This window comes from Camelina sativa, chromosome 14 (assembly GCF_030686135.1).
Source record: "Camelina sativa cultivar CO46 ecotype springtype chromosome 14, ASM3068613v1".
NCBI lineage: Eukaryota > Viridiplantae > Streptophyta > Magnoliopsida > Brassicales > Brassicaceae > Camelina > Camelina sativa.
The window spans coordinates 31,624,911-31,641,180 of record NC_141893.1 but is presented as its reverse complement, the minus strand read 5'-3'; the positions used below and the strand labels follow the sequence as shown (position 1 = coordinate 31,641,180).

Below are 16,270 nucleotides of genomic sequence, written 5' to 3'. Positions count from 1 at the left end.
AATACATAGAATAATACCTTTTAAATCTATTACTATATAAATACTATATGTGTGGATATGCACAATCATTCCCACTAATATTATAATGTGATTCTTTATAAAGTGTATAAATTTTCAAATTAAAACAGCTAAACAAACACACAACCCACATTCAAAAAGTGGCGAAGAATATTCTAAGAAAAAAATGTTTCTCTTCTTCAAGAAGTAAAATCGAATTCTCTCTCTCTCTCTCTCTCTCATTAAGCACCAAAGAGGTTTCTGTTTTTTTTTTTTTTTTGCTTTGCTGTTACATTCTCCAGGATTGAAAAAAGGCGTTACCTTTACTCTTCTCTTCTCTGTCCTCTTTGCAGTAACGAAGAAGAGTGTAGAAACGAAAAAGATCACTTTTTTTTTTTTGCTTGTGGGTTGTTTCAAAGATGCAATTGTTTAGTTGCTTTTGCTGTGGAAAGGGATTTGATCGGTACGTATGAGTTTTTCTCTTGATTTCAACTTTGATTTGGCTTTATGGGTTTTATCTAATTGTTGTGTTCTTCAAAAATCTGTTCTTGGTTTTATCCGTTTTGGTTAGGGTTTATGTGATTTATATCATTTCTCTCGAGTTCTCTTGAATCTAGGAGGAGTCTATTTAATGTTCAAAATTTGGTATTTGGTGTAAAGTTTGGATTTTTCGAACTGTAATCTACTGTTGGATAAGCTAAAGATTCGGATTTGATAGACCTGAGAAGAAACTAAGGTGTGTTTGTTTCGATGTCACAAATTACACAGGAAGAAGAAGGTGAAAACGGAGCCATCATGGAGGATTTTTTCACTCAAGGAGCTTCACGCAGCCACAAACAGTTTTAATTACGATAACAAGCTCGGTGAAGGTCGATTTGGCAGTGTCTATTGGGGTCAGCTATGGGATGGATCTCAAGTAATGATATATCTATGACTTACTTGATATATAGAAATCTGTTATGTTCTCAAGTAATGATATATCTGTTCTTTTCCGGGTCAGCATTGTATCGAATTAGTGTGTATAACTGTTTTGAGTTAGTAGAATCACAATGTGTAGATTTTGGTCTCTTTGATCTTCATATTGTAATGTGTTTTGTTGTTGTTGTTGTTTGTAGATTGCAGTCAAGAGATTGAAGGCATGGAGTAGTAGAGAAGAGATAACTTTTGCTGTAGAAGTCGAGATTCTTGCCCGTATCCGCCACAAGAATCTATTGAGTGTAAGAGGTTACTGTGCTGAAGGACAAGAAAGACTCATTGTGTATGACTACATGCCAAATTTGAGCCTGGTCTCTCATCTTCATGGTCAGCATTCATCTGATTCGCTTCTTGATTGGACCAGGCGGATGAATATTGCTGTAACCTCTGCTCAGGCTATCGCGTAAGTCCTCTTCAGGATCAAGATAGTTCATATAGAGTGGAAGTATCTACTGTAGTTCATATAGAGTGGAAGTATCTACTGTTGAATGATTTTTGCTTTTTTTTTTTGTGTATTTGTACAGCTACTTGCACCATTTTGCCACACCTCGAATAGTCCATGGAGATGTGAGAGCAAGCAATGTGCTGCTAGACTCTGAATTTGAAGCTCGGGTTACAGATTTCGGATATGGTAAGATGATGCCTGATGATGCAGGAAATGGAGGTAACAAAATCACCAAGGGTAATAACATTGGGTATCTCTCACCAGAATGTATCGAATCAGGACAAGAATCAGACATGGGAGATGTGTATAGTTTTGGTGTTGTTTTGCTGGAGCTTGTGACTGGTAAGAGACCTATTGAAAGGGCAAGCTTAACAACAAAACAGGGTATTACCGAATGGGTTTTACCTTTGGTTTACGAAAAAAAGTTTGGTGAAATTGTGGATCAAAGGCTGAATGGGAAGTATGAGGAAGACGAGCTGAAAAGGGTAGTTTTGATTGGGCTTATTTGTGCTCAGAGGGAGCCAGAGAAGAGACCAACAATGTCTGAAGTTGTGGAGATGCTGATGAATGAAACAAAGGAGAAAATGTCTCAACATGAAGCTAATCCACTCTTCAATGGAAACAATGTAGGGGAACTTTTAGATGAAAGCTCAGAGATCACTGCAGAAGAGAGAGATCATCAGTAACAAGAACAAGAATAGATAAAAATCTCTGTCATTCGATTTCACATATTCTTTATTTATATCTTGTGAGAATCTGTTTTTGGTTGTGTTTGCTTTTTTAGAGTGGGCTGTGCTTGTTTTTAGAAAAGCTAAGTTGTTTTTTTTTAATTGTGTTTTTTCAGTTTTAAGATTCTGAGTTTGATCATTGATGCTTGAGAGGTTGTAAGAGAGTGTAGAGTGGTACATATATGGTCTTAATGAGAAAAAGTATTTCTGATAAAAAACATATGATCATATATATTATGAGCCCTGAGTTAACCTTTGATGAAGAAGATTCAGTTGGACCCTGGATCCAGCACAGGAAGACGGCAATGCAAACTGATTGATTTATCGGTTTGACGGGTTCCCGGAACCAAGAACTGGAAGATCACTGTCAAGCAAGCACCTTGAGGAGCAATCCCATAGAAAGCAGAATCTGGTTTGGTCAAGTGATACTGAAGACTCTTCGAGAAGTGCTTTACACTCACTTGCACAGACTGAGCATCACCTCTAGCAATAGCTCTCTCTGAACGAGCCTGAGCACTTAAGTTCCTATCCTCAACAGGAGCTTGAGTTTTCTCGCCAATAACCGAAAGCCTCTGGAACTCAGTGCCAAGCCTAATCAAAGTCGTCGAGATTTGCACTTGCAGATCACCGTGCTTGCTTATCGTGACATTAAGAACATCCCCAACATGTCTCATATGATCCACAAAGTTCTGAAGCTGATTCGGATCTTGTACCTGAACAAGAGTCGGAGGCAAGTCTTGAGCCGAGTCAAGCGCAGTCTGAAGCTCGATAACTTGAGACCGAGACAGCGGTTTCGAAATCGGAACATCTTGAATAACAGCAGACTTGTATCCTTTAGTCTCAAAAGTGAGAAACGGCATCGGCTGTGTACAGTTAGGAGGAAGCTTCTTCACCAATTTGATCTGCAATCTATTAGAAGCTAACCCACCACTGAACTCAGTACAAATGCTAACACTGCTCTTCACCGCTCTATACAAAAGAGCAACATCCAAGGAGAAAGCAATACGGTCCTCGTTCTGACTCGATATACGGTAATCATCAAAGAGAACATCTTTGCGAAACTGAGCAATGCATTGGACTCCATCACCATTGAGAAGGTTATGAAGGAAGAACAAGTGTTCTTTAGTGAGAAGAAGATGACAGGTCTTCCCCATTTTGTCAAATGCTGGAAGAAACCTCTTCTCTAAGAGACTCACACCATTCTCAGTCATAAACGCCTTAAACTTCATTTCACTGTTACAAGCAACAATACGATGCGGAGCGATTTTAGCACAAACGCAATAGGTTCTGGAAAATTAAGCGATTCTTCAAAAACACAAGCCCAGATTCAATTAAACAGATACGAGATTATCCAAATTTAGGTTAAAACTAAATTGTAATCGGAGTTTCCCCAAACCTGGAGGGTTGTATTGTATCGATGCGGTCGCCTGAATGAAGGAAACTGTTAGCTGCGGTGAAGAATTAAAAAAATCTGTATCACAAATCCATGAACATCAGTTGTAATATTGACAGATTCAGAGAATTTTAGGAACTACGAACTCACCGGCGACGAAAAATTTCTGATTTTTGCGCCAAAACAAACTCTGAAAGATGAAGGAGAAAGAGGGAATCGTCAGATTTTTTCTTTTGCCATTGGGTGTGAAAAGCCCATTATGGTCATATTAAGCACACATGTTCAAAGGCCTCATAGGGATAAAATGGGAAATCACAATTTGTTTTGTACATACACTAAGAATTTTACTTTTTCACTAGTGTATTTGCAGTTGCCAAGATAGCAATTGAAATGATCATAACTTTTTACCAATCTGAAATGATCATCTTTTGTTACTACAGCTCTTATTTAGAGCTGCACAACATAACTCTTTATCTAATAATATACATTTTAAGTGAAAAAAGCTCTTATTTAGAGCAAACAAAAATAAAAATAAGATTTTTTGTGTTTTATATACAAATATATAGTTTTACAAAAGGCTACTATTGTCTTTCCTCTACACTATGAACTTTGTCCAAAGACTGTTGAAGAGCTTGCATTGCTACTTTATAATGATCCAAAGAAACCGCTCCTTCTTCAACTACCTGAAGAGCGTTTTTATACAACTGATCAAACCATTGATTTCGGTCTGTACCGTCGACGAAACCGGTCAAGCCATTACCGGCGAAGTGGATTCTTTTGTAGTCTTTTCTCCACCGCGGTAGAATATAACGCAAAGGTATTTCTTCAACGCCATTGAAATTGAGAACACAGAGAGCATGTCTGCATAAGTATCCGTAGAAGTTGAAGCAGCTACAAATGCACCGTACTTCACCAACTGATCTGTTGTACAGAACCTCGAAATCTCGGATTTCTCTTCTGTTGGATTCGCCTTGGACACGTTCTTTCACAAGGAAGATAACCAAAGGTCCATCTACGTGAAGCTGTGTTGTGCTGAAACATGAGTACATTTCTTCTACCTCTACTTGGAATTTCTTGAACATGTTTCTCGTGTAGACTCTTGAAAGCTGAGTCTCGAAGGAACACTTTGTTTTAAGCTCGGCTGTGTTTGAGTTGAGAGACTCTACGTCGCTGAGAGTTTCTTCCTTGTGCTTCTTCTGAAGAGCTAGCTCGTACTTATCAAGAAACTCTTTCAACGGTGTTTGCTTGTGAACATACCTCTCGAAAAATGGATTCAGGGTTTCTCCAGGATGAGCTGCGGCTATTCCTGCAAAAAACGTGTCTTTGAGATAAACCGGAGCCCATTTAACTCGCTCTTCATACAAGGAACGGAGCCATTCGTTGTCGACAATCCCAAAATTGTGAACCAAGAACCCCCAAGCTGCTTCAAACTCAACAACTTTTAAGGTTTCGTAAACTGCTTTCGTTAATGCCTTCCTCACGCCATCATAGTTATGCAACCCTCCTAACTTCTCGGGAATTTTCCTCATTATATGTGTCAGACTGAATCGGTGATGAGATCCTGGGAACACTTGAGAGATCGCAGCTTCTAAAGGCTTGCATCTGTCTGTGACAATGGTTTGAGGAGAACACTTCATGACACTGAGCCATACTTTGAGCAACCAATGGTAAGATTCCATTGTCTCTCCAGCAAGAAGACCACAACTAAGCAATGTAGTTTTCCCATGGTGATTCACTCCGGTAAATGTCACCAGTGGAATCTCGAACTTTCCGGATATATAAGAATTGTCGATGAAGATGACATCGCCAAAGTAACTGCAAGAAACTTTAGAGAAAGCATCTGCCCAAAACACATTCCTTAGTTGACCTTTATCGTTCACATCCATCAGGTAAAAAAAAGTTGGATTTGTCAATTGCATACGGCAAAAGTAGTTGTAGATTGCTGCAGAGTCTCCTTTCTTAAGGTTCAGCAAATCGGGTGAACCAGCGGAGTTCTGAAACTGTTTCTTAAGAGTCAAACTTGGGTTCACGTTGTCCACAGTATCCATCACACGTGCCCGGTAAAGCTTAATCGTCTTAGCATCTGAGACAGGGCTAGATACACATTTCCTCTTGGTCCCATTCCTTTTAACAGATTTATACAACTTGGAACCGAGCAAATGGTTATGATCAAGTGTAACTTCAAGTACCCGCCACCTCGTAGAATCCACCTGCCTCATTCTAATCATTGCAGGGCAACCAGTTCGAGTTTCCTTTCTAACACGATTCACATCGTTAATCCTCTTGAAACCTTGACTACTACAGCAAAGCACCGCACCATACTTCTCTTTACTACGCCGCTTAAACCACGAATTCTTCACTCTTACTCTAAATCCAACTTCAGTAGCATAACAGTTATAGTAGTTATAAGCATCATCATAAGACTCAAACTCCATCCCAACCAAAGGGGCTTCGAATTCTTTTCTCTCAACAAGTAAACCGCTCTGTTCATCAAACTCTCCGGTGGTCGCATTATCCACGCTCTTTCTCTCTTGGTTTTGACAAAATCCAACATCAATCTCATGATCACTACTACAAACTAAAGCTTCATCATCATCACCTATCCGTAAAGTGCATCCACCATCTGACATTGGATCATCTCTTTCAAGAATCTCGTCGTTCTGTAGATACTCAGATGCCTGCACCTGTAACACAATACATCATCTAATGATGATGATTAAAACACACAAACTTTGCAACCCCAATGTGAAAAAGCTATAAACTTTATCATCACCAACTATGGTATCAAACTAGTGAACCCATTTAACAAAAATCATACTCAACCCTAGTGAAATCAAATGCAAGATCATCACAAACCCCAAAAATTCTAAAAGCTTGAGCTTGAGAGCGAAATCACATACATCTTCATCGACGGGTTCACTTCTCTCCATTGGTGATTTGGTTCCTCTTCCTACCTCAATTTTTTTTGAAAAGCACTTGGCTTTATTCAACTGCCGGAGCAGAGTCGTGAAACTGATCGGTACGGGATGGATCCGGATCGGGTTCTGCACGGAAGATCCGACCCGGGATGGTGATTTTTAAGCGCGGGTATTGACCTTTTTATAAGTCGGTTTAGGTAGTTTAGCTTCTTCTTCTGACGGTGAAGGTCTTTTGAGGGCTCGACTGGTGACTCTAGCATTTTCACCAACATTGATACACACACCTTAGGGTTTTCACAGATTCAAAGCACGTGCTACTAAACGCTGTCGTTTCTTCGTACTTGCACATCAAACCCTCTATTTTTTATTATATATCAAAAAAGACCCAGACTTTTTAAATTGTCAGTCTACCCTAAGCTCGAATCAAACATTGTCGTTTTATAACATCCATAGGGAGTTTATATTTGCCGTTCGTGGGATGGTATATACCTTTTGTATCATATACAATACGGGGAAAAAAAGATAAACATTGAGATATTTCCCCATAAATACATTTTCTAACAAAAGATAGTTCATAGTTGTATAGAAATTTAACATCATGAGATATTTGATCCTAAATATTACACTCTAACGTCGACACCAAAGCAGATAAAATTGTGATAAGTTGGGTGGTTTGATCGTATAGTTAGGTAAGTCTTTGCACCACAATCAAGAACCATATATCATATTAAACCGGCCGGATTGATTATTACTACGGCTAATATTTGTTCAAAACCAAATTAATAACCTCTCTCCATAATGAGTTTTTTCCTACACATACATACATGCCTTTCTCTACCCGGTGTAGAGCATTCTTGAGGTTCTTGGTTTCCTCCTTAAACAATATAAAGCATGAACTTCTCCACAAGCTAAACCATATTGCCATATCTCTAAGAAACCTGCGAAAATCATCAATATAAAACATGGACTTCCTTGGGCTCTTTCTTTGTGAACCTCTTGAAAGTTGAAATAGTTGAACTCAAACTCTTACTCCCTAACAACCTTCGCTCCCTGACAGTGATCTAGAAAATCATGCTCTAACTGGTCTAATGCTTCATATTGTACTTCGCTCCATACCCTCTCACTAGATGTGTGATATATTTTCACGTAGTTACTAAAGTGCAAGATCCTTTCTAACATCCACTAAACTGGTTGACCCTGGACATTTTTCCAGGATCAATCCACCATAAAAGTTCTTTGTGCCAGTCCCTATAATGATCCTCTTAAAAACTAAAAAATTATCACACATAACATTATCTTGTAACTTTATCACCAAACATCACTTTCATACCTATCATCAAACATCATCACTCATCCCGTCATCAAGTATCGTTATTAGGCATCAACTCAATAATCTTCAAACCATGTATATCATCACATTATCGTGTCTTAATTCTTAAATAATCATACTTAAGAATGCCATGAACGAAGGCAATGAGCGGTGACTCTGGTGGTGACGACTGGTGGCTCCGGTTGTTAAGACCTTCTTAGGTTCATTCTTCCCTCGGTGATCTCTTTCTCCTTAGCTCACGGATCCGAGAACAACAACGTACCGGCAACGGCGGCTCACGAACTCAACAACGTACCGGCAACGGCGGCTCACGAACTCAACAACAGTGGAGAGTGACACCGACACATAATAATGTACCCCTTTTATAAAAATAATAATTAAAGGGCTCATTTGGGCTTTAACGTACGAAGTCCATCATGAGTTCGGCCAATCGAACCGAGATGTTATAAATAGTAAAGACGCGTTGACGAAAGAGCGAAAGCATAAAAGAATAACCCTAAGCCCTATTTATTTCTCAGCAGTTCCCAAAAGCTCTCTCTCTTCAATTTTTTCTCCGTTGCGTTGTAGTATTTGCTAAAGGGGCTAAATATGAGTGATAAGAAGGTTTGTTGTTTGTTTCGTCTGTCTTGAGAGTTACTTCGTATGTTGTTGGCTTCTTTTTTTTTGCTACCTTAAGGTTTGATTCTCAATGTCTCGAACAATATTGTTAATTGCATTGAGCTAACCAAAGAATATATATACATATATATAGCCATATAGGTGATTTAATTAGTTTTATGGTGTTATTGTCTTTTATTATAAGTGTTTGATCGAGTTTTTCGATATTGTTGTAGTCATGTTTATTTATATAGGCCAATATGTACATATCCGAGACACTTGATGATATCCTTTTTTTTTGTTTGTTTCATGCATGGCAGATAATTTTGTTTGGATCCTTTACAGAAGATGAAACAAGGAATTTTCTTGAGAGGTACTCATATCCTGAAGAAAAGTGTGTGCGAAGTATACAATTCGGTACACTGGCTCCTGCTGATTGTGCCAAGTCGAAGAAAGCTGCGAGAGATAGGAGAGTTAAATGTCCACCCCCTAGCTCTGATGCTTCTAGACCTTGTAGCTCTGATAAGGTCAGTGGCAACCCTAAACCCACACCGAACCCGGAAGACCAAGTCCCCAAAAAGCCGTAAACCGTCTTTTACTCTTATCATTGTTAACCTGTAGTGTTTTTTTTTTTTTTTTTTTTTTTTTGTTTTTTGCTAATTGGATTTTGGTGTTCAATATAATTTGCTAAAACTAAGTTTCTATATGCTGCATCATTATTATGTACAATTTGAGACCGATTTTAGAATGAAATTTGTAAAGTAAGCTAAAAATTCAAATTGATTAGACAATCTACTGCACTCAACTAATTAGAACCCGAAATCAAATGTTTTCTATTTAATAATTTGCAATTTTTTAAATATTAGAACCCGAAATCAAACCGTATTATATCACAAAGTAATGGCCAAAAGACTCAATCTGTCGACAGTATATGCAAACATTACAGTATATGTTTATTTACCTATAATTCGTCTTTGAATATTATAATCGATCTAACTGGCATTTCTGTAACAATTTACCCTCAATTGTGAGATTACATCACAATTCACAAGTAAATATTATGTTTATTCCTTGTTTGGGCGGATATATAAATAGAGGAAACTTAACGCTTTTTTACTTTGGACCAATCGAAAAAGCAAAAAAAAAAAAATGTCTCTGCTCTCTCCTCTTCCTCTGCTCCACACATTCTCCTTCTCCTCCACCGTCGCCACAAAACCAACCGCCTCTAGAATCACTGTTGCTACGCCTTCGAAACTCCGCTTCTCCGTCGTCAACGCGACGCCGGATAATGGAAACAGCGGTGGTGGCGATGACGAGGATCCGTCCTCTTTCAACCCGTTTGGTTTCGTTACTGACAACCCGTCTAGCCGGAGCGCAATTCAGCTACCGGAGTCTCCGGCGGAAGATGGTAACGTCGGTCAAATGCTATACGTAAGTTTCACAGAACCTTCTCAGTTCAATCTTGAACTGTAGTTGAGTTCTTGAAGTTCAAATTATGATTCTTGTTTTTGATACATTTAAGCTGTTTTGATGTGGGTTTTAAAGAGGACTGAAGATAAAGGAAAGGAGTATGGTTCAACTATCAGATCTGGGAAGCTTAGATGGTTTGTGAGAGAGACTGGTAAAATAAAAACATTAGTTACTGTGTTTTCCATCTTCGCTTCATCAAGTATGTTGAATGATCACTGATTAGTCGTCATTCTTCTTTTTGTTTCGGGTAGGATCAAAGGAGAGTCGTCGAGGAACCGTTGTATTTCTTCACGGAGCTCCAACTCAGTCTTTTAGTTACCGGACTGTCATGTCTGAGGTGCTAAACTTGCAACTGAATCATGTGTCTATATGTGGTTTTGAGTTTGTATCTGAATCTTTTAAGGATCTTTCTGTCTGTAATAGATGTCAAATGCTGGATTTCATTGCTATGCACCTGACTGGATAGGATTTGGATTCAGTGACAAGCCACAGCCAGGATATGGCTTTAATTACACAGGTTTGTTGATTTGTGAATTACGAAATCAGTCAGTATATAATGCATTGGTTCTTTTGTTTCTAATAAGTTTTCAATCTTTTCAGAAAAAGAGTACCATGAGGCGTTTGATAAACTGCTGGAAGTACTAGAGGTCAAGTCTCCTTTCTTTCTTGTTGTTCAGGTTCGGATGTTTGTACTGATCCCATCATCTCTGCATCATATTTTAACAGTTCATCAAGACTGAACATATATCTTATGTCTGCATTTGTTGTGGCCTCCCAAGGGGTTTCTTGTAGGTTCATATGGTTTAACATGGGCATTGAAAAACTTTAGCAAGGTTGAGAAACTTGCGATTCTTAATAGTCCACTGACTGTTTCATCCCCAGTTCCTGGATTATTTAAGCAGCTGAGGTGCCAACTCTTTTGCCATATTTGACCACTCTAATTGCGTGTAAACCTTTTGTGGAAGCATCAGCCTTGCTTATCTGTTCATATCTCTTGGCTTATCTAATGGTACATACAATGCATCCACAACTCACAACATACTTGTGTGTCATTTTGTTTTCTGATACAGGATTCCCCTCTTTGGTGAATTCACTTGCCAAAACGCTATCTTGGCTGAGCGGTTCATTGAAGGAGGTAGCCCGTATGTATCAAATTAACTTATACTCATGTGGAATTTATATAGTTATCTAATTCTTTCGATTCTAGAGAAAAAGATATGGATACTGGCTATTGTCTTACCTCAGCTTCAAAATGATATTGATAGAGGCTTTAACCGGACAATTGTCTTATTATCCTATATCTTTTTTGATAGGTACGTCCTGAAGAATGAGAAAGCTGATGTCTATCGTCTACCATATTTGTCAAGCGGAGGACCTGGGTTTGGTACGTCTCTAAACCAAGTTTAATGAATGGAGCATGATACACGTTACTCTAGTTTCTTATTATGATGGTTCCTTTGCAGCCTTGCTCGAGACGGCGAAAAAGATCAACTTTGGAGACACCTTGAGTCAAATTGCAAATGGGTTTTCATCAGGCAGGTATGTGCATTTTAACCTTTTTCAAATTCCCACTGCTACAGATAAGCTTGGTACTTTTGCTGAGATTTGGTTCCTTTGCAGCTGGAATAAACCCATTCTTGTGGCTTGGGGGATAGCTGATAAATACCTACCTCAGTCTATAGCAGAGGAATTTGAGAAACAGAATCCCGAAAATGTCAAGCTTCGGCTCATTGAAGGTTCTGGGCATTTACCTCAAGAAGACTGGTATGAGAATACACAATACTGCTCTGCTCTGCTTTGGTTTTTCTGAATCTTTCTGAATTTTTAACTTTGTATACAGGCCAGAGAAAGTAGTTGCTGCCCTCCGAGCATTTTTCTGACTTTTAAATCCAGCAAACCAAGGAAAAAGGTAATCACAAAGCCTCGTAACAGCCAAATACAACTAGCAATAGGAGCATCACAAAGCCTTATAGGCATCCCACATTACCAACATACTTTCTTACAAAAAAATGGGAAAAGTGTTAGCTGCCCACACCAAAAAACATCTTGGATTCACTCGGTTCTCTCAACTTTTTCTTCCCTTTGGCTTCTTACCAACTTGGCTAGTAGGTTTCTCTTCAGGTTTCCTCTTCAACGCAGGCTTCGTACCACGACCTCTCGTTTTCACAATTTTCTCTTCAGCCTCGCTATCATCTCCACCATCAGCATCAGCATCATCGTCCTCCTCGTCACTATCTTCTGTTTTTTTCTTCGGTGCAGGCTTCTTACCACGAACACCCCTTGGTTTCTGTCCTTTCTTCGGTTTAGCACTTTCATCTTCTTTCTCAGATTCTTGTTCATCTTCTTTGGATTTCACACATCGTTTACCCGGTCTAACCTTGGCTGCTTTCTCTGCGTCTTTCCCAGAAAGTTTCTGCAGCTCTGGAACATAAGCTGTTGTCTACAAAAATAAGAACCAAACACAAAATATTTCTTCAGTTTACTAAACAAATCAATCAGACACAAAGAACAACAACTAACAATACCGAGATATACTTACCCTTCCACCAGCAGTGATGAAATCAATCTTCTTCCCTGCAATAACCAAAACAGACTTCATTGCCAACTTACATAAATCGAACAAATGACAATTCACTCTCATATCATGGGGATTATCAACTGCAGTTGGAGGTTGAAGACCAACGGATCAGAAATCTTTATGAACTGTTGCAGGTAGATAAAGAGTTTTGAGTGTGAAATCGGGGATTCGAACCATCAACGAAGGCCTTTCCTGGCTTCTTTTCCCTATCATGAAAAATCCAGTTACTAGGAAACTGACTACTGTCTGCATCAACTTCCACAGCTTTTTCTATCACCTGCAAGAACCCATTTTCCCTTCATCAAGATTATAGAAAGATGGGTCGGAAAAGCTTACCATTAACTTTCCCTGGTTTTTTCCCCCACCGAAAATGAAATAACCATTCAACAGGAAACTCTTTGCTATCAGCACTGACTTGAACCGCATGTTGAATGACCTACAAATGCGGATTTTTTTCTTTCTTTCTAAATCCCCCAATACGCAATGCATCATGCATAATAACAGAGCCTTTGTCAATCCCATGTTTTGTAGGTAATGTTTTAAGAGTTACCTCTTTGATGGATGTGTGCAAAGCTTCACATTGCTCTTTGGAGAGGCTAGAAGCAGTCTGCAACGGGTGGATTCTGGCCTGAGAAAAACAAAGACTATTAGAATTACTCGCACAGCATGTAAACAGTTTCTTCCGTCATCAAATGTACAGAGTTGAGATCAAAAGTGGATACTTTGTGAATCAAATGTGTGGTTACAGAGATGCTTTACTTCATTTCAAGTGTAAGAGTGTAAAGCTTACTTACTTGGTACAGCACTTCATCAGCGATCCAATTCCCAATACCTGAAATAAAACCCTGCAAAATGGAAGAGATACATAATCCTGTAAATGAGAACTTTTATATAAAAGAGAGGAACACAACTCTAATATAAACTTTGCAATATAAAAGAAGATCATTTCAACCGCAGGCTTTAAAATGTCATAATAGCCAACTTTTAATTGTTGTGATAAGTGTTTAGGACAAGAAAGATCTACACAGATACATAAAAGTAAAAGGAAAACTGCATTTAAACTCTGAACCTGATCAAGTAGTAGAGGTTTTATGGTTATTTTCTTTTTAGCAAAGCTTTCAGCAAATTCCTCAACTGTCATAGGCTCCAATAATGCATCAGGCCCAAGCTCTGATATCGGACGCACAGAAGTTGGCTGCAAGCATACATCAATTAAACAATCACTAAGTATCTGCAGTGAAGCTTATACTAAAGCAAAATAACTCAAGATCTAAGCATTTATACATTTGCTAGAAGTCGAACTTTGGCAAATCTCCTCTTATCAGTAAATGAAAGCTCCAGACCATCATCAAGCTGTACAGAAAATCATAATCCATTGTGATTAAAGCACATTTTTCAGGTTCGTGATCAGTTAAAGGAAAACTATAAATTTCTCAACCTCGACGAAGAACTTTGAGTACTTAGATGGCCACTCCTCTGAGTCCTTTACAGCAGACCTAAACAAGCATTGTAATACATATCAATCTCATCCAATGAATCTTATTATAATTAACAAAGAAAATGTAATAAGAACTTCAAAGACTCCCTAAACCTCACCTCTTATACTTAGTAACTGCAACGCCTTTGATATAAATAGCACCAGCCATACCTGGAAGAACACACAAACAAACAAAATCAAAACCAAATGTACGTTTTAAGAAACAATAAAGCCAAACACTTTCACTTCTTTTTAAAGAATCAAAGCAAAAAGATTTAGCATTGAACTCTAAACAGTCCTGAATTTTAACAAATGTCCGATTTTGATGTACATTGACTCCATCAAATGTCCTGAATTTTAGATAAAATGGAAAAGTAACACCCTGAATATAGATAGATACCTAAAGATCACTCACAGAACCAAAACCAATCTAAGTTCTAAATTACAATAAAGCTTAACACTTTCACTCCCTTTAGTCAAATGTTCAATTCTGATGTGAGTTGATTCCATCAAAAGTCCTGAACTTTAAGATAGTAGAACGGAAGAGGGTAAAACCCTAAATTTGTAATTACCGAATTGGAAAGAAGGGAATGGCGGGGAATCTAACTCGAGCCAGAGGTTTTTGCCCTTTCGGCGAGCAGAGACGATGGTTTTGCCGAGGATTGAGTTTTGGAAATCGGACGGCGAGATTCCATCGATCACTTTGGTGTCGTCGGCGATGATCACTCGCTTTATCTTCTTTCCAAGACAATTTTCCTCTATTGCTCTCCTCGCCGCCTCTACCTCCGGTAGCTCCGGCATGGTTTTTTCCTCGTCGGCGAAATTAGGGTTTTTGTTCTCTTTTGCTCCCCTTGGCGCGCTTTTATTTCCAAGACCTTTTTTTTTATCTCTTCGTTATGACTTGGTCCAGTTGGTGGAGTAATTAATTATCTAAATTTATTATTTTTGTTTTTTAATTTGATGTTAAAAATAAAAATAATTAGCTAAATTATTTCGGTATTGAATTTGAAACTTCTCCCGTAATTGGTAGCTCCAAGCACTGGTGGTAGTCCTTGTAACGATGTACAAAACTATCTTGGACCTGCAAAAACAGCCGTCTCTTTCTAAGAACCGTCAACATAACATCTAAACCCTGTAAAAACCGGAGGAAGAAAAGGAGCTATAGGTCCGCGATTCCCCAAAATTTGTCCTATAGGCAGTGAAGCCAAATCCTCCGTCTCGCCGTCCAGCTGAGCCTCATGCAAGGTAGTCGCCTCTCCTTCCACCACTCGGACAACCTCATCTGGGCACTCCACCTAATTCTCAAAAACATGCACATTCCTGGCTTTCCAGATGTACCACATCAACCAAGGAAAAGTCGCAACCTTTGAACCTGGGTTAGTAGGACCCAAAAAGTGATCCACATTTAAGTATACTGATGCAGTCGGGAAAAGATGCAGACCCACCGATACATGAGCTAAAGCCCAGACCTGGCGGGCAGGCGGACACAAAAAAATTGCATGATTGATATCCTCCTCATCCGCCCCACACCTTGTACAACTGGCATCACAATTCACCCCCCGACGCCTCAAATTTGCCGAAACCGAGATACTACCCCTTAAAACTTGCCACATGAAATGTTTTATTTTCGGTGGACATTGAACCTGCCAAACCTTAGCAAGAAGAGGAGTAATCTCTGGACCAGATCCAAGAGCCTGAAAAGTACCCTGAACTTACGTAAAAGTACCCTGGCTTACGTAAAAGTAGCTAATTAACAAACCAAATCACTCTCTCTTCTTTCTCCACGATTTTGTTCGCCCTAGCCGCCCCAAAAAAAAATTGAACCCGCCGGTGACCGGCGTCCGGTGGCTTCCACAGCACCGACGCCGGTCTCCCTTCTCCTTTCTTCCCCTGTTTCTCTTTTCTCTTTTGGTTCTTCTACTTTCGCGGCAAAGAGCTGAGTTCGAGGCGGAGAGATCTTAGATCTGATTTTGTGTTGTCATCGGCAGGAAAAGAGGATGTGATGGAGCTTGTAGAAGACACCAGATCTTCTTCTTTTAGCCTTCGACTTAGGTTTTCCCGGCATGATTTTGGTCTGGATGGATCGATTTTATCTCTCTCCTACGGCTCTTCGTGTTGGCAAATTTCTGGTGCGGAGCTTCATGGTGGGGAGTCTCTCAGTAGCTGTTCAGAGTGGCTGCGGCGGTGGTGTTGTGGAGGTTTCATAGCGGATCCATTTGAGGCTTTGATGTGGCTCTGTTGGTGGCTCAGTTTATGTTGCCTTGTGTGTAGCTGTTTGTTGTTTGTTGTGTTTTTGTTCAGGCTGCGACTTTGGCAAAGTGGGGAGGAGTTAATGAGACATGGTGTTTGAAACCGTGAAAGA

The 16,270-nt window shown here is 39.3% G+C and overlaps 5 protein-coding genes across 14 annotated transcripts; 2 read left to right on the top strand and 3 right to left on the bottom strand.

The window, feature by feature from the left end:
• Positions 1-64: 64 nt before the first annotated feature.
• LOC147928877 (PTI1-like tyrosine-protein kinase At3g15890) lies at positions 65-2,284 on the top strand. Its single transcript, XM_087485493.1, has 5 exons — positions 65-254; positions 351-460; positions 766-913; positions 1,113-1,375; positions 1,497-2,284. Exons 2-5 carry the CDS (start codon positions 417-419, stop codon positions 2,101-2,103), a joined length of 1,062 nt encoding a protein of 353 aa, XP_087341619.1. The 5' UTR covers positions 65-254; positions 351-416; the 3' UTR covers positions 2,104-2,284.
• On the bottom strand, positions 2,277-4,630 carry LOC104742754 (uncharacterized). 3 transcript variants are annotated; one of them, XM_087485494.1, is made up of 3 exons: positions 3,689-4,630; positions 3,542-3,593; positions 2,277-3,378 (listed from the first exon to the last, which is right to left on the bottom strand). In XM_087485494.1, exon 3 carries the CDS (start codon positions 3,372-3,374, stop codon positions 2,415-2,417), a length of 960 nt encoding a protein of 319 aa, XP_087341620.1. In that variant the 5' UTR covers positions 3,375-3,378; positions 3,542-3,593; positions 3,689-4,630; the 3' UTR covers positions 2,277-2,414. The 3 variants fall into 3 exon arrangements, with proteins under 3 accessions (XP_087341620.1, XP_087341621.1, XP_087341622.1); XM_087485495.1 differs by having other exon boundaries at positions 3,542-3,616; positions 3,689-3,779; XM_087485496.1 differs by having other exon boundaries at positions 3,542-3,572; positions 3,689-3,731.
• LOC104744098 (protein FAR1-RELATED SEQUENCE 6) lies at positions 4,026-6,743 on the bottom strand. 2 transcript variants are annotated; one of them, XM_087485491.1, is made up of 2 exons: positions 6,439-6,743; positions 4,026-6,222 (listed from the first exon to the last, which is right to left on the bottom strand). In XM_087485491.1, the coding sequence occupies exons 1-2, from the start codon at positions 6,466-6,468 to the stop codon at positions 4,120-4,122; spliced, it is 2,133 nt and encodes a 710-aa protein (XP_087341617.1). In that variant the 5' UTR covers positions 6,469-6,743; the 3' UTR covers positions 4,026-4,119. The 2 variants fall into 2 exon arrangements, with proteins under 2 accessions (XP_087341617.1, XP_087341618.1); XM_087485492.1 differs by having other exon boundaries at positions 4,026-6,241; positions 6,439-6,720.
• Positions 6,744-9,460: 2,717 nt separating this feature from the next.
• LOC104778168 (uncharacterized) lies at positions 9,461-13,224 on the top strand. Of its 3 annotated transcripts, none has more exons than XM_087485489.1 (12): positions 9,461-9,814; positions 9,929-10,004; positions 10,105-10,190; positions 10,277-10,370; positions 10,454-10,530; positions 10,633-10,760; positions 10,924-10,995; positions 11,167-11,237; positions 11,317-11,392; positions 11,474-11,617; positions 11,694-11,762; positions 11,975-13,224. In XM_087485489.1, the coding sequence occupies exons 1-11, from the start codon at positions 9,533-9,535 to the stop codon at positions 11,731-11,733; spliced, it is 1,146 nt and encodes a 381-aa protein (XP_087341615.1). In that variant the 5' UTR covers positions 9,461-9,532; the 3' UTR covers positions 11,734-11,762; positions 11,975-13,224. The 3 variants fall into 3 exon arrangements, with proteins under 3 accessions (XP_087341615.1, XP_010462087.2, XP_087341616.1); XM_010463785.3 differs by having other exon boundaries at positions 9,485-9,814; positions 12,963-13,224; XM_087485490.1 differs by having other exon boundaries at positions 9,499-9,814; positions 11,963-13,224.
• On the bottom strand, positions 11,705-14,820 carry LOC104742751 (formamidopyrimidine-DNA glycosylase-like). 5 transcript variants are annotated; one of them, XR_015580469.1, is made up of 10 exons: positions 14,481-14,820; positions 14,028-14,079; positions 13,870-13,927; positions 13,716-13,784; positions 13,501-13,626; positions 13,226-13,276; positions 12,982-13,059; positions 12,606-12,867; positions 12,393-12,427; positions 11,705-12,293 (listed from the first exon to the last, which is right to left on the bottom strand). XR_015580469.1 is itself a non-coding variant. In XM_019236368.2 (10 exons), the coding sequence occupies exons 1-10, from the start codon at positions 14,707-14,709 to the stop codon at positions 11,919-11,921; spliced, it is 1,173 nt and encodes a 390-aa protein (XP_019091913.1). In that variant the 5' UTR covers positions 14,710-14,820; the 3' UTR covers positions 11,705-11,918. The 5 variants fall into 5 exon arrangements, 4 of the variants coding, with proteins under 4 accessions (XP_019091913.1, XP_087341614.1, XP_010462089.1 ...); XM_019236368.2 differs by having other exon boundaries at positions 12,768-12,867; XM_087485488.1 differs by having other exon boundaries at positions 12,393-12,511; positions 12,606-12,708.
• Positions 14,821-16,270: the final 1,450 nt, after the last annotated feature.